Below are 16,968 nucleotides of genomic sequence, written 5' to 3'. Positions count from 1 at the left end.
AACCAAATCATTTTCTAGCATTAGAAGTATTTACAAGTAAATAATAAAAAAAAAAAAATTCAACTGTCATTGACATATGACTTTTTCCTGCTTTCAGGTGGTACAATAAGAGTATCAGCCGAGACAAAGCTGAAAAACTTCTTTTGGATACAGTAAGTCTCCTTAACCTACCTTTTAACTTAAGATAAAATGAACTATGCTCTTTTCCAGCCACACCATCATTTATGCCAGTACGGTAAACTGAAATACTGGATTAACAGTGGTTTTCGTGTCCAGTGGAAATATTCTGGGGATTTTTAGAAACTAGCATATAATAGGATAAGAAACCTGGGGAGCGTCCAAGGCCTCAGTATTGACATACAAGTGTGACAACAGGTAGGGTAAACTTTCCAGCCATGATGCCTGACCCCGGGGAGCCCTGGGGCTAGCTTGCCTTACCTGCTTCTCTGGTGAGGTCAGGGGTGAGTGTGACTTAGATACTACTTGGGTTGTGTGTCCAGAAGAAATACATCCCTTGTTTCAACTTTCTTTTTTATGCACCAGTTCTCAAGAGCCATGCGGTATAAGTCGCAGGGCTGATCTTGCCCAGCAATGTCAGAATAAAAGGAGAGAGGGACGAGAAAAGAGAAAGCAGGATGCGGTGGGGAAAGTACAGGTCCCAGTTCCTGCTCTCTCACCAACACTGTGGGTGACCTGGGGGATGTTTCTTCTTCCTGGACCTTAGTTTCTCAATGAGTACAGGACGAGTGTTGGATTAAGTCAGTGATGACAGTTACCCAGTACTCATGCTGTCACCCTTTGCTCCTGATCTTGTATGACACCGTTGATCATGGTGTATGGCTTTGGAATCCTTCACAACCTGGGGCTCCAGGCAGCTGCCATCAGGTGACTGGCACCCAAGGCAAGCCCTCTCTGCCTGGACCAGAAGGCCATTTGTTATTCCAGGACAGAGCCTCACTTTTTTGTGGTCGGTTTTCAATTTCCAATTTGTCACACACTTATATTTTATAAAAGAAATGAAAATGAACTACTAGATGAACTACTAGAAAAAATAAAGAAGCAAAGACACAAAAAATGCAAGTTCAATTTTGTATTAGTCTTAGATTCATTAGATATAAAATTACTCTGATTGCTATGAAAATTATGTCTAAATGCCTACTCTCGATTTCTCTTTTTGTATGGTGGCAGACCAGCAACAGTGTGCCAACTGGCACCCATCCGCAGGCCGCACTTTGAGTAGCACTGAAAATTGCATATTTATGGCTCTTTCAGAGAAACCAAATGCGTGGAGTTATTGCAAAAAGGTCTTCCACAGAGCAGTCAATGAATTTACCCGCAGATATGCCTAGAGCAGTTGTTCTCAGGATTGTTTGCACCTTATAATCCCCTGGGAAACAATTTTTTTAAAATACCAATGCCCAAGCCCCAGCCCAGATTAATTAAATCAGAATATCTAGTTGGTAGAATCTAGGCATTAGCAATTCAGAGAAAAATCTCTCCAGGTGAGTCTGATATTCAGACGATGTTAATGACCTGTGCCCAACACTAGCCTCACCTGTGACACCAGTACACTATGTATGAGTTAACGGAAGCATTAGTCTCTCTGTGCCAAAACGTCAACCCTATTCCTGCCATTTCACCATATAACATTCTCCAGTTTGGATCTTAAGATTTTCCTATCTTTAGGGATTTTATTTTATTTTTATTTTTGTTAGAGATTTTATTTATTTATTTGAGAGGGAGAGTGAGCAGGAGAAAGAGAGAGGGCACAAGCAGGGGGAGCAGCAGGCAGAGGGAGAGGAAGAAGCAAGCTCCTCACTGAGCAAGGAGCCCGATGCAGGGCTCGATCCCAGAACCCTGGAACCTGAGCTGAAGGAAGACACTTAATGGACGGAGCCAACCCAGATACCCTATCTTAAAGGATTTTTAAATTAAATTGCAGATCTTTCCTGCACAGAATACAGGTGGGGTCACCAACTCATCTTGGTCAGCCTAGGACTGTCCCAGCTGCGAGTCCTGTGTCCAGGAATCCCTACCCTGCTCAGTCCTGCGCAAACTAGGACAGCTGGTCACCCAACCTGGTAGCTATTATTTGCACAGTGGTTAAGGATGAGCCACAAAGAAGGGGATCCAGGACCATGTCAGGGAGGGAATGAAAGGCTGTGGTGGGAAGGTGGAGGGTTGATGAATATTATCAAAGAATAATTTAGGGGCGCCTGGGTGGCTCAGTGGGTTAAGCCACTGCCTTCAGCTCAGGTCATGATCTCAGGGTCCTGGGATCAAGTCCCACATCGGGCTCTCTGCTCAGCGGAGAGCCTGCTTCCCTTCCTCTCTCTCTGACTGCCTCTCTTGTGATTTCTCTCTGTCAAATAAATAAATAAAATCTTTAAAAAAAAAAAGAATAATTTAAAGGCATACAGCTAATTATTAGCATGCTATGTACTTTTGTAGAAAGGGAAACTGGTAACAGATTGATTCATCCTATCAAAGGCAAAAATAGAATTTCTAAAAGAGGAAAGGTGGTGGGGAGAAGGAAAACCCACAGTCATACCAGTAGCAATGAACCCCATCTTCTTTGATAAGATGCCGATTAGCAAGCAGCTAGCCTAGAGGACAAGGTGAGATGTTCTGCCCTTGGGCAACTTGTTCTCATCAAAGAGAGGAAGTTCAGTTGTTTATGGATTTCCCAAAGGACTCTGTGCTTACCAGGGAGTGAGGCACAAGAGGCTGCCTGTGTTCTGGCCGCCGCCATCTGTGTCTCCGTTAGCTGCCACCTCACCTACGCTGTGTGCACACCATTTCCTTCATTACGATCGCTGGTTATAATCTCGAATACTTTACCATTTTGCTGAATGCAGGATGAAGCCCTTAGAGCTGCTTGAGACAGGATCTTTGGGCCTCAGTAAGCTTTAGACTCTGCTGGGAAACAAGACAAACTAGAGAGTTAGAGGATAATCCAAGGTAAACCATGAGTGTGAGGCAGGCTTTCTGTGACCTCGGAGGTCAGACAAGACTCCAAGGAGTCACATCTCGTGGAGGGGGTGGGGGGCGGGCGGGAATTGAGCTGAATCATGGCTGGACCCTGGTTTTCTCCTTGGTTCCACATCAACTCAGCACTTAAGATCATTTCCTGTGATCCCCAGGAGGTCATGCGTTAGAATCACCCGGAAACTCTTAAAAATCCAGAATCTGAGTGGGCCCCGCCCCAGAGCTAGAATCAGAATCTCCAGAGTTAGTCCTTGGGAATCTGTACTTTTTCAAGTCAAACTTGTGATGCCTGGGCAGCCGGCTCAGCTCTGAGCCCCCCAGTCTGTGTTATCGGATAACACAGTAAAACCTGACCAATGAGAACTAATTGAGAGGATTGCAGAATTAATTAAAACCTTGAATTATAATGTTTAAACAAGTGCAGTTGTGTTATTTTCAATCACACGTTGGTTAATGAAGTGTTACCCATGGAGCACTTAAAACAGTCCACATGAATGACAAGCGGAAGAGGTTTCCTGTTTTATAGCAGTACTTTGGAGACACTTAAACACATTTTGCTTGCTGGGGCACTTGAAACATTCCTCCCTGCTCCTATTCTGGACACTTTACCTCCTTGAGTAATATATAAGGGCAAACTTCAGTGAGTCCCTGTATTGTCTGCTGCTTGAAACAAAAGCAGAATTGTTTCCTGGGTATGTTTAGTATCTGTCTGACAAGCACAGGACCCTGAAGAGGTGGATTGATATATTTTTATTAACTAGACCTCCTGATGTACGGCCCCATCCATAGTGCTCCACTAGGATATAAAGGCTTTATCTTCCTGCTGCACCCGGAAACCCAAACTGGATTTATGACAAAGCAGTTGCTCAATAAATAGCTGTTGAATGAATGAATACATCAAATGCTTCACAAGTGTTTTTCCATTAACAACATACTTAGGGGTGCCTGGGTAGCTCAGTGGGTTAAGCCTCTGCCTTCGGCTCAGGTCATGATCTCAAGGTCCTGGGATCAAGACCCGCATCAGGCTCTCTGCTCAGCAAGGAGCCTGCTTCCCCCTCTCTCTCTACCTGCCTCTACCCCTACTTGTGATCTCTCTCTGTGAAATAAATAAATAAAATCTTTAAACAAAACAAAACAAAAAACAACCATGCTTAAAGAGAATCTGGCTGATCAGGAGCATCATTGGGGGATCTTTTTAAAAATACAAATTCCAAACTCCAGCCCTCACCAGGAAGAAGCTCTGGATATGGCCCCCAGGTGGTTCTCCTGGGATTTACCCAAGTTGGGAACCGCAGAAAGGCATCTCCTATATTGTCCTATCAACTTCTCAGATAACACTACCTCTAAGAAGCCTCTCATGCTTTCCCTCTCCCTGGCCATGGAATGTGGTGGCCTGGCCTTGGAACCCTTATGGTGCAATGTCATTATTTCTCCAGTGGTACTGTTCTCACCCTGCCTTGGGCCTCGGGAATTTCTCTTCTGTCTTAACCCATTTAGGTAGAGGGTAAATTCCCTGGGAGCAAGTATTCCATACCTTACAGCCTCACACACTTTGGGTGACCTGAATTTCAGGCAATAGCCTTATTCCAAGGCATTGGTTTATCTTATTTCAAAGATGTCATTAAAGATGCAATGTTGACTTAATAATGGATTTGTTTCAGGAGAAGAAAACAACCAGCTCCAGAATGTGTCAATGACATTCTCCTAAGTGTGATGCCACATGACAGGCTATGAATTATCAGTCTGGCTTTTGCAGTAACCTACCCTGTGTGTTGAGATTACCTTCTGTAAACTCACCTTTAAATCATATGGGCAGAAAGAAGGCAACAGACTCCTAATAAGTCAACATATCTCAGATAAAGGCACACAGTGGAATTAATATTTCCAACAGATGGTGTAACATAGCACGTGACAATAATGGTTAACGATAGCCCTAACAGTCCTTACTCTGGCAGATTCCAGGAACTCCTCTATGCACTTTAATTCTCCCAACAACTGTACATTTTATAGATGAGGAAACCAAAACTCATATATTTAATTAGGAAATACCTGGAATTCACAGAATTATAGGCTGGTAAAGTAAGAATTCCATTTAAAGAACATCTGTGTTACAGAAGAGTAAACGGAAGCCAAGTTCAGAGTGTGAGTCGCTGGCATGGTTCTGGACTAGAGGGCGGTGCATACATACACAAACCCACAGGTGCGCACGCATGCACACACACACACACACACACACACACACACACACACGGTTAGTAAGGTAATATATGAGTTAACTTGTATTCTCCCATCCCCATAATTCCCATCAATTTATTTCACCACCTCCATGACATTTTCCCCTATTGTTGCCTCTTTATTTTTCTAGGGAAATTAGTATAAGGTAAACTGAGAACTTGAAAGTGTCCCAAGGGAATGAGGCCCCCCCCTTCCGGCTGTATTGTACAAGTCAATGCCCCTTTGCATGGCGGTGATGTGAGCAAAGACCCTTTAAGCTCCAGTGTTCTTGGTGGTTGTGACTTCCTCTGAGCGAGCCCCTTACAGGAAGTAGGCGGTAAAGCACATGCTAGCTGCCTCGCTTTCCTCAGAACTCTAGACTGCCTCAGCCCCAGACCAGAGTTTCCTGTCACCTCACTGAATGTTACTTAGAGCAGCGACGATGGGGGAAGGGCTCTGAGCCTCCCATCCTCATCTGAGCTGACTGCAAACCTCACCGCCCCTTTTTCTCACATCTGTGGATTACTCTTGTTAACAGTTGGGCCCCACTCTGATCACAGTTTTAAAAAATAATAATAATGGCTTCTTTGGAGGAATTAGAAAAACAATAAAACATTCCTAATTAAATAGATGTTTGCACCACCCCCTTTACAGACATTTGATAAACATCTATGTTTGTTTTATTGTTGTTGTGAGGTTTGGGGTTTGTTGTTGTTGTTGTTGTTGTTGGTTTGTTTATTTCTTCCCATTTTAGAATAACTTAGATTTGCAGACAAAATCTTCCTCTGCTAAAGTTGGGTTTCTTCCTGCCTTGAGTTTAACCCATCACATTCCACTGAGGCAAGAGCAAAAGCTTCAGTGGTTGGCAAAGGGGGAAATCTCTGAAGACAAACTCTGCTACATGTAGCACAGGGATGGCTATCACAAACGTGATGTCGAGCAAAAGAAGCCAGATGCGATTCACTTTTCACAGTAGCCGCAAGGTGGGAACAGCCCAATGTCTGTCCTTTGATGATGGATAAACAAAATGTGGTATGGTCATATGATGGAATGTTATTCAGCCATAAAAAGGAACAAAGTACTGATACACACTACAACTTGGATAAATCTTGTAAACAACATGTCAAATGAAAGGAGCCCCCACTAAAGACCACCTATTATATTATTTCATTTACATGAAATGTCTAGAATAGGCAAATCTATAGAGATAGAAATCATATTAGTGTGGCAGGGGTGCCAATAAAACAGAGGTATATTTGGGGAGTAATGGAAATGTTCTAAAATTAGATTAAATGGCACAACTCTGTCAGTTTACTAAAAATTATTGGATTGTATGCTTGAACTGGGAGCATTGCATAGTATGCAAATTATGCTTCGAAAGCTATTTTATTTTTTTAAAGATTTTATTTATCTGAGAGAGAGAGATCACAAGTAGGCAGAGAGGCGGGCAGAGAGAGAGGGGAAGCAGGATCCCTGCTGAGCAGAGAGCCCGATGTGGGGCTCAATCCCAGGATTCTGGGACCATGACCAGAGCCGAAGGCAGAGGCTTAACATCCTGAGCCATCCAGGGGCCCCTCAAAAGCTATTTTAAAATCAAATGAGCTAATCTGGGATTTTTGATGTCATATAGATTGCCTTTATTTTAGAAATCAAATAAGTTACTGACCCTAAAGGGGAAAAAATTCTAATGCTTGGAAAATCAAGTTTTTTAAAGGAGGATTTGTAAGCAAATGTTAAAAGGGTCTTTAAAATTTCACTGGATAAGTGGTTTACATTTATATCTAAGAAACAGAAAATAAGAATCTGTTTAGCACTCGTCTGCTCTGACCATGTCCAAGATTCTGCACAGAACACATTGTGGGTAATGTGGGATGCTAACTACAGGCTCAAGATCTTATATTCCTCCAGAAAGATTATAATGGATTTTCATAGATTTAAAAAGAAATCATGAAATAAAAATTATGAAAATAAATTCTATGTGAGCAAAGGATACTAGGACTGTTTCAGGATGTCTTAGAAAAAAGAAATACAGTAACTTTCTGCATTTTCCTCAATTCTTGCCCTGTTTTCAGGCAGCAGCCAGAGGAACCCAAATTTACAGCCTTAGGATAGGGAGACCAGGCTAAGCAATAGGGACCTGAAGATTCAAGTCTCATCTTCAAATTCCCCCCCACCCAGTTTTAATAGAGATATGACTGATAAATATATATATATATATTTATCAATATATACATATATATGTGTGTAATGAGTTTAAGGTGTACAATGTAATAATTTGATATCTATATATAGCAAAATGATTACTATAATAAGTTTCATTCATATCCATCACTACACATAGTTACAGATCGTTTTCTCCTGTGATGAGAATGTTTAAGATCTATTGTCCTAGCAACTTTCAAATAGAAAGTACAATACTGTTAACTATTGTCATCAGTCTGGACCTTGCTTTCCAGGTCTTATTTATCTTATAACTGGAAGTTTATACCTTTTGGCCCCCTTCATCCAATTCCCCCACCTTCTACCCCCACTCTGATTTTCAAAATAGATCCTTGAAATCCCAGAAGAGATAAGAAGAGTTTTGGGAGTTTCACATTTATGTGGTGAATTATAGGTTTGACAAGAATGCACAATGATATAAGGGCCAGTTGTCCCCAGCCACCCCCCAACTCCCCTGCTCCCAACACACACACCCCTGTAGGTTTAGGGCCAAGTTAGAGGTAGCAGGTTATATTTCTGGATGAGCTTTCTATCTTGTAATGCTGTTTTGAGAGTGAGAGACTACTCGTCGGGTCTATTATAAGTAAGAGCTACATGTCCAGTTGAGTCAATGGCAACCAAAGCTGGATGTCTATAAGAATCACATGTTGAGTTTCTAGAAAGTTCAGGAACCAGGGTGCCAGTCCTAGAGATTCTAAGTGTGTAGGTAAGGGGTGAAGCATGGTTCACTGTCTGTTGTTGTTTTGGTGTTTTGTCTTGTTCTATGCTTCAGTTTCTTCAGATGACCATGATAATCAACAAAGTGTGGGACACGGGGGTGTAGGGAATTAGGCCAGAGCCATAGTTCTCAACCGGGATGATTTTGTCCCCCAAGGAACACTTGGCAGGGTCTGACATCCAGTTGCTAGAGGCCAGAGATGCTGCTAGACATCCTAAAATGCTGGGATTCTAGGAGTCAAACAATTAGCATGGCCGTCTGTGTATATTGCTTTTACTGTGTGTAGATAATCCACTTTGGAGCTTGGGGGAACAACTCGTATTGTTCTAAATTGCATGCGCTTTGCTCCATGTGCTACCTGTGTGTGTGGCACACACATGAGGCTCATGTGTTTCGCTGGCCTTCACCTGAGGCCCTCACCATGTTGAAGGTAAGTAGATCATAATAACAGGTTTTGCAGAAATTACCGGCACAGATTTACAGTTGGATAGGAACAGAGCGTTAGACATGAAGTACTCCAGACAGAGTTCAGACTTAAAATTCCCACCAGGAATGAATACATTGGCGTATGCATTTGCTTGTACTTCTTCCATCAGCACTGGCAAAACTGTTGAGGGGTGGCGGGGGTGAAGAGCACATTCTTGGGGCCTTCCCTTCTCTCTACTTCCCTCATTAGACGAGGAACTTCATGGTTTTCCCCCCCTTTTGCCTACAGCAAAATCAGCACTCTAGAAAGGGGCTAATACATACTTTCCCATTAAGGAACTGATGAAACTTCAAGATCAGAAAGCTTTGTGCCCTTGAAGGGGAATGGAGAAGTGGCTTCTAACTTGTGTTGAGGAGCGGTATCATGGAGCCATGGAAGAAACATGAGCTTTGCTCACTTTCCACATTCAAGGTTCAAAGCCCAGGTCTGCCACTTGCTAGCTACGGATTATGAGAAAGTCACCTCAGCCCTGTGGCACTAAGTGTCCTCATCAGTAAACTGAGGATATAAAATCTAGATTGCATGTTGTAGTGAGGGTTGGGTAACATCTGTACAAGCCTGGTACGTGGGAAGCCCCAAAAGAACAGAGTTCCATTTATCTGTCTTCATTCCCTGCTTACCTCATCACTAGAAGTCTCTGATCCATGATAGGACCCTCAGGAAATATCTGTTCAATGAACAAATGAAATGGTAGCCAGTATTGTTGAAAGTATGCTCTGTGCGAAGCTGGCATATTATCTTTCCTCCTTTCACAGACAAGCCAGTGGAACTGGAGGCATGTGGCTGGTTTCCTGGGATCACTAACCCTCTGTATTTTTTAACCGTTCTAGGGCAAAGAAGGAGCCTTCATGGTACGAGATTCCAGGACCCCGGGAACATACACCGTGTCTGTTTTCACCAAAGCCGTTGTAAGGTATGGTCTGAAGTCAGCTCACTAGAAATGGTGTGCTTTCCCTGATCCCTCTGAGAAAGCCAAGATCAGGGAGATGAAGGACAGAGCTGAAGTCGTTTCGCTGGAAAGTAACAGAACTGGGTCCAGATGTCAGGTTCTCTTCTAAGTTAGCACCCCTGAGTGCAGAGCTCTAAAGAAATAAAGTATTTGAGCTGCAGTTGATGAGTTTATAATATAACCCACAGCTAACAGAGAAGATACTTTCAGCCGGAAGTGAGAAGATAGGCATTTTAGTTCTGGCTTGGCTAATAAATCTCCCTACCATTTACTGAGTCCTGACCTTGTGCCAGAATGTTATCATTTCTGATCTTAACAAGTTCTGAAGGCAGGCGTTACTATGCTCCTCCCACAACAGGAAAAAGCAAGGCTCAAAGAGCTGATGGCGACTCATGCAGCCACGCCAGCGTCATGCTCCGGCCGGTTGACTGCAACACCCCACTTGTCTCCCCTCTCTGTACCTCAGTCTCCTGCCTGGTAAAACAAATGTCTAAGAGCCAATCCAGGTCTCAATTTCTCTTCTAATTAAAAAATAAGTAAGAAAAAAGATGTTTGGCAATACGTAAGGTCCAGTAAGACTTAAGAGAAAAGAGAAAAAAAATGATTACGGTGTCCTCAGGGATCACTTCTTGGAGAAGGAGGACATAAGCCAGTCTTGGAGCAAGAGCAGGTCCCGCTGGAAAAGAAGGTTGCTGCCCGGTGATGGGAAAGAAGACAATGCACATCACAGAGGGGCTGTCCCTCTGCCATGGCTGGGGACAATGGGGACAGTGACCTGCAGCTCCATGAGATAGGATGGAGAAGGAATGAGAAATAAAGTCTATGCTGAGGGTGTCCAAGACCCTATCCAGGTTCAGTGATCCACGGCAAAGACTCACCGGACTCAGTATATAGTCAGTCATACTCAAGGCTAAGATTTATTACAGCAGAAGAATACAAAGCAAAAGCAGCAATGGGAGAAGACACATGGGGCAAAATCCAGAGGGAGGCAAACATGAGCTTCCAAGAGTCCTCTCTCTGCAGAGTCACACAGGACATGCTTTATTCCTCCCACAACAAGCTTTGACAACAAGGTTAAAATGGGGTCTACCAGGGAAGCTCATGAGAGACTCAGAGCTCAAGGTCTTCAGTGGGGGCTGGTCACCTAGGCACCCTCTGCCTAGCACATAGCAAAATTCCATTGTCCCAGAACAAAAGCAGGCATGGAACATAAACCACAGCAATTTAGGAACAGCTATCCTTATCAGTTAGACCGTGGTAAGAGCCCTCCCTAAATCCCAGTTCTCCGAGGCCAGCCACGGGGCAACCTTGCAAGCAAGCCTTTCTAAAGAGAACATTCAGAGCTGTTAAGTTAACTCTTTGCTCTGTTAAGTCACATAAGTGCTAAGGGTCCAGAATGTTCCCTTCTCGTCTGCTCCACACAGCAGAGGAGGCAAGCATGTAGCACACACGAGAACGTTCCCCACTTCATGGCTATAGAGGAAGCATCACCAGCCCATCATGGCACTGATTCTAATTAGGTCTAGATGCAGCCTCCGAGTCCTTCTTACCCCAGCACCCAGGGCCACCCTGTCAAGATGGACACAAGTTAAAATATACCTGCCATTCTTCTGAGAGGGTAAAAAAGTTACTAGGGGTCTGATACCAGTAGACATGTTTGTGTCTAAATATTGCTTATTAATAACCACTGCATTTATGTTTCATCTGTTTCAGTGAGAACAACCCCTGTATAAAGCACTATCACATCAAAGAAACAAATGACAACCCCAAGCGTTACTATGTGGCTGAGAAGTATGTGTTTGACTCCATCCCTCTCCTCATCAATTATCACCAGCATAATGGAGGAGGTGAGTGCTAAAGGACGAGGCCAGGGGGAACCCTCGCAGGGGAACTTGGAGAAAAAATGACAAACACCCCGCCGGGTTTCTTCATCTCAGATGAGCTGACCATAAATAAAAACCAAATCTTCAAATAAAAAAGGATGCCAAATATTTGATCATATTATATATTTCCATTACCAAATTCTGTGGTTAGACTTATGGGATTTTGCCACCTGCTCGGCTGTATTTATCCCTCCTGTTGGACAGGATGTAGTGTCAGTGACTAGGCTTTGGGATTTGTTTTCCAGAATAAAAATAGCTTTTGCATTGGATTATATTTTTGCTGGTGATTTAACTTGAACAGTTGCTACTGCCAAGCTCTAACTACTACTGCCTTTCACATTTTACTCAACCCAGGTCTGGTCACCAGACTCCGGTACCCAGTTTGTTCCTGGAGGCAGAAAGCGCCAGTCACAGCAGGACTGAGATACGGTGAGCTGTGCATTCAGTGATGCTAAGTATTTGCACTAATCACATCCCTAAAGATCAAATTCTGAATGGACTTTCCACATACCTAATTCTTCCCCAGACTTAAAATAACCATTACAACAGGTACACTGTATATCCGGAGATGGTGTGACAAAGGAATATTTACAAAGTGTGTAAGAGAGATGTATATATGAGCACATTTACCGAGGTCAAATCAGTGTCTGTTGGTTTTACTGAAGAGTTCATCAATGAAGTGTTTACTGAGCACCTACTTTGTACAGAGCACTCTATCTACTAAATGCTATTAGGAAAAAATATTAGAAAATGATGTCTTAGGACCGTTCTTACCACCACCCATCTTCTAGAACTTCTGTATCATCTGGTTTGCTGGGTATGGTCCATTGCAAGGGCTCAAAGTTAAAAGCATTCAGAAGTGTTTGTCTGCATAACATGGTGTTACTTTTTTTTGCCAATGCCTTTAGGCAAAGCTTGCATCTCTAGTGCCATAAGCCGCCTTATTCCCTCTTACCCTTTGGAACTGCTTCCTTCATTTTTTATTATCTACCTGGAACCTAAAGGCATTTGAGTTTGCATCCTCTGGTCTTAACTGTTGTGGTCAAGGAGAAGGCTCGAGTAATTTTCATTTTGGGTCTCCTAGATGGGTGGTTCTCAGACTCCAGTGTACATCTAAGTCATCTGGGATGCTTATTAGTAATGTTGGCTCCTGGGTTCACCTGGGTGGTGCCCTCGGTTAAGCATCCGACTCTTGTTTTCGGCTCAGGTTGTGATTTCAGGATCGTGAGATCAAACTCCGCATCAGGCTCTGTGCTCTGCGCAGAGTCTGCCTAAGACTCTTTCTCCCTTGCCCCTTCCCCCTCTAAAAATAAATAAATAAATCTCAAAAAAAGAAAAAAAAAAAGAATGTTGGCTCCTGGACACTACCTAACACTTACCAAAACACAATCCCTGATCATGGAATCCTGGAGTCTGCATTTTAAACAAATGCTCTAGGTGATTTTGACACAGGTGATTAGAGAGTCGGACTTGGAGAACACTGCTATGGGCTCTCCCTCCCTAACTAGCACCATATCTGGTACACAGTGGAAATTCAGCACTATTTTCTGTTGGGTCTGCCTCAAAGAGGTAGAAATTGAGCTGTTTTTGGTCCTAGGCCAAGTACCAGGAAAGGGTAATGCCTCTTTAAAGATTTTATTTATTTATTTGACAGAGAGAGATCACAAGTAGACGGAGAGGCAGGCAGAGAGAGAGAGAGAGGGAAGCAGGCTCCCTGCTGAGCAGAGAGCCAGATGTGGGACTCGATCCCAGGACCCTGGGATCATGACCTGAGCCGAAGGTAGAGGCTTAACCCACTGAGCCACCCAGGCACCCGGGTAATGCCTCTTTAGCCTCCTTACGAATACAAGGTAATTCTAATAATTGCAGAATCTTAATGTATCCATGCTGGATGGGATCTCAGAGATTATTTTATGAACCTGCTCATTTTGTCGATGTAAAAATTGAGAATCAGATTCCCTTTATTCATTTACCAAACATTTTTTGAGAGCCTACCATGTGCCAGATTGTGCTGAGTGGTACCTCTGTATGAGACCCCTTGAGATGCTTATTCCCAATCCCTGCTTTGGCCGAACAGAGTGCTGTGGATGCACTTGTTGGATAAATGAATGAATGAATAAGTGAAGGAATGAATGAATGATCAGCTCAAATGAAATTTGCTCTATGTGAAAAATGGCAATAAAACATTTTCAATCAGGTATAGAAAATAGTTGAGACATTACAAGAACACTTTCATTTATTTTCTTTGATACCTTGATTGATGCCACTTTCCTTCCTCCTTTCATGTAATCTCCCCGCACATACATTTTTCATAGTTTTAAGTACATATCCTATGTTATGATTTGGGGGACAAAGATAATAATTTTACCTATCTATGATAGTTCTATGTCTAAAGCTTATACTATTTGCCATCTTTGGGTTATATTAACAATAAGGTAACATGCTACCTAGGGCTACAGATAGTCTCCTTGTAGTCCTATACTTCATCCTGGAAAAACCTCTCTCTCTTTTCCAGGGAAATGGGTGATCCATCCCTCTGAGCTCACTTTTGTGCAGGAGATTGGCAGTGGGCAGTTTGGGTTGGTGCATCTTGGCTACTGGCTCAACAAGGACAAGGTGGCCATCAAAACCATTCAAGAAGGGGCTATGTCTGAAGAGGACTTCATAGAGGAGGCTGAAGTCATGATGTGAGTGGCCAAAACAAGAGTATGCAAAGATGTCTTGGGGAGGATATTTGATGCCATGTCACGCCACTTTGCTACTCAAATCTCCCAATGGTTTCCAGTGGCATGGAAAACAAAATCAAAATCCTCACCGTGGTCTACAAGTCTTGGTCTTGCCCTGTCATGGTCTTGCCCTGCCCCCCCAACCAGTCTCATCCCCCAGCCACACTGGCCTCCTTTCACCATCACCCGTGCCATCTGACTCTTCACCATCCCTCAAGTTGTTTTTGTTTTGGGGAGGGAATGCATTTTTGAGAGACTGAGTTTAGACCATCTCACCCCTGGCCTTTTTCCTTCAGGAAACTCTCTCACCCCAAACTGGTCCAACTGTATGGGGTGTGCCTAGAGCAGGCCCCCATCTGCCTGGTGTTTGAGTTCATGGAGCATGGCTGCCTGTCAGATTACCTGCGCAGCCAGCGGGGGCTCTTTGCTGCAGAAACCCTGCTGGGCATGTGCCTGGACGTGTGTGAGGGCATGGCGTACCTGGAGGAGGCATGTGTCATCCACAGAGACCTGGTAAGAGGACACAGGGCCAACATCTGTAGGTCTGGGATGAAGGGCTATGTCCCACAGAAATGTGCGCTACCCAGACTGGGAATACACTGAAAAATAACAGGTCACAGACCACCTCCCCTCCGCTCTCCACTTCTTCCTTCTTCCACCCACTAGGTGATGTCCTAGTAGGACTCAGATCTGGGCTCTAATCCCAACCTTGTTTCTTACTTGTACCCTCTGAGTCTGAGTTTACATTTTTCCAAAATGAGACTTATAGCCTCTCCTTAACCTCCCTGGGCTTTGGTTTCCTCTTGATAAAGTGAGGGAAATGGACAAGCACAGTTTTTTTCTCAAACTGTTACCCAAGAACCTATCACAATCACTTTGGGATGATGCTCAAACCATCCTCAGAATCTCCAGAGGTCAGGGCTCAGGATACCATTTTAACACACCCCTGGGGATTTGTAGGTACATTTCAGCTGTGAGAAAAGAGTGGGGTCTTTCCTCACTAAGGGCTCTTCCAGTGCAGTTCTGTGATACTAAGTTGGGACTAGGCATTCTTCTTATTGAGGAACAGTTTTAAGAGAATTAGTAACCTCAAAACATTCTTATTTTAGTCAAATGGGTAACAGTTTCTTCGAATCATTCCTAATGTTAACACTGCCTGTTGCATCAGGTTGCGTTAGAGCACATCGTTGATTAGACAACACCAGATTTCTCTTCTAATTAGGATCTCAAGAATGAAGCTACAAGACCAAACTTACTCATCCTAATAAAGGATCTTACACATTTAACTTTTTAGCTCACTTCTGGGCACTAGTGAAGCTTAATTAACATCTGTAAAGCCCTTGTACAGCAGCACATAGAAACCCAAAAGCCTGAGATTGTAGGAGAGTCCTTGTATTGATTTTCCACCAACAGTTTTCCTTCCTCTTTTGTTTGCCTGTCCCTACTCCAGGCTGCCAGAAATTGCCTCGTGGGAGAAAACCAAGTCATCAAGGTGTCCGACTTTGGGATGACAAGGTAATATGGACGCGTGGCGCCAGGAAAGTCTCAGGAATGGGACACAGGCCCCCAGAATGTTCAGACATTCTTTCTCCACTCTCTACCCAGGTTTGTCCTTGATGATCAATACACAAGTTCCACGGGCACCAAGTTCCCAGTGAAGTGGGCATCCCCGGAAGTCTTCTCCTTCAGTCGCTATAGTAGCAAGTCGGATGTGTGGTCATTTGGTGAGTGTCATGCTGGCCCCACACCCTCGTGATAGAGGACTGCCAGCCACCTGTTTTATTTGTCAAATCCAGGCAACTCTACTTGCCCAGGACTGGGTGGTGAGGGCATCCCACAGATAGTCTGTGTGTGGTAACTGCTCTGAAAGGTTTGGAGAGGCCCTCATTATTGCATTTATTCTTGGAGATCTTTCCAATGGGGGTTAAAATGAGGATGGAGACAGATTCAAGTGATAGCTTCTGTAAGATCAAAAGCTGGAGGAGTCAAGAGATTAGAATATGAGTTCCTCAAGGACCAGGAGCATATTTTGTTCAACACTTAACCCTCAATAAATATTTTACTCATTTATTCAGCAACAACTTATTGAGCACCTACTATAAGCCAGGGCTAATCTAGGTGCTTACAATACAGTGATGTGTAGGATAGGAAAGATTCCTATTCTCTTGGAGGCAAATTTTAGGGGGAGACAGATAACAATCATATAAACAAACTAATAGGTAGGTACATAAGACAAAGTCACATAGTGGTAAGTAAGTGCTATGAATAAAACAAAACAGTAATGGGATAGAAAATGACTGGGATGGAGGGTCTGTTTTAAATAGCATGGTCTGGGAAGGCCTCTCCCAGGAGGTGACCCTTGAGCATAGATCTGAATGATGAGAGAGTCATCCTCACTTGAAGATCCAGGGAATGGTGTCCCTGATCAAAAAAACCAACAAGTATAAAAATTTGGTGTGTCCAAAGAAAAGAGGGGTACTACTGTGAGAGACAATGAAGTTGGCAGCTCATGATAAGGAATTAGACTTTCTGATAAGCACAAATGGGCATGAATGAAAGGCAGAGTGAATGATGCTGGTGTGGCAAAAAGAAAGCTGGATTTGTCATATCCTCCTAAGTCACAGTTTGTTTGTCCACCACACTGGACAAACTCTTTGATTTGGATTATAGGAAGGGTTATACTTTGGAAAGGAATGAGTTGGAGTTTGATTTTTGCCAAGTGTATCGACTTAAGAGTAGGAGTCAGGGGAAAGCTAATTAAATCTCTTCAGAGGACTAGTTTT

The 16,968-nt window shown here is 43.4% G+C and overlaps 1 protein-coding gene across 1 annotated transcript in view; it reads left to right on the top strand.

Moving 5' to 3' along the window:
* ITK (IL2 inducible T cell kinase) overlaps nt 1–16,968 on the top strand; it is a 66,883-nt gene that overhangs the window by 40,459 nt on the left and 9,456 nt on the right. Inside the window, exons 8-15 of the mRNA XM_046001197.1 lie at nt 98–152; nt 9,458–9,540; nt 11,290–11,423; nt 11,814–11,888; nt 13,975–14,146; nt 14,482–14,698; nt 15,636–15,700; nt 15,791–15,909. Coding sequence (XP_045857153.1) covers nt 98–152; nt 9,458–9,540; nt 11,290–11,423; nt 11,814–11,888; nt 13,975–14,146; nt 14,482–14,698; nt 15,636–15,700; nt 15,791–15,909 — 920 coding nt within the window. The remainder of the gene's footprint in view (nt 1–97; nt 153–9,457; nt 9,541–11,289; nt 11,424–11,813; nt 11,889–13,974; nt 14,147–14,481; nt 14,699–15,635; nt 15,701–15,790; nt 15,910–16,968) is intronic.

Source organism: Meles meles, chromosome 3, assembly GCF_922984935.1.
Source record: "Meles meles chromosome 3, mMelMel3.1 paternal haplotype, whole genome shotgun sequence".
In the NCBI taxonomy this organism is placed as follows: Eukaryota; Metazoa; Chordata; class Mammalia; order Carnivora; family Mustelidae; genus Meles; species Meles meles.
Note: the sequence above shows the minus strand (reverse complement) of the source record. Positions and strands in the feature narration are given on the sequence as shown.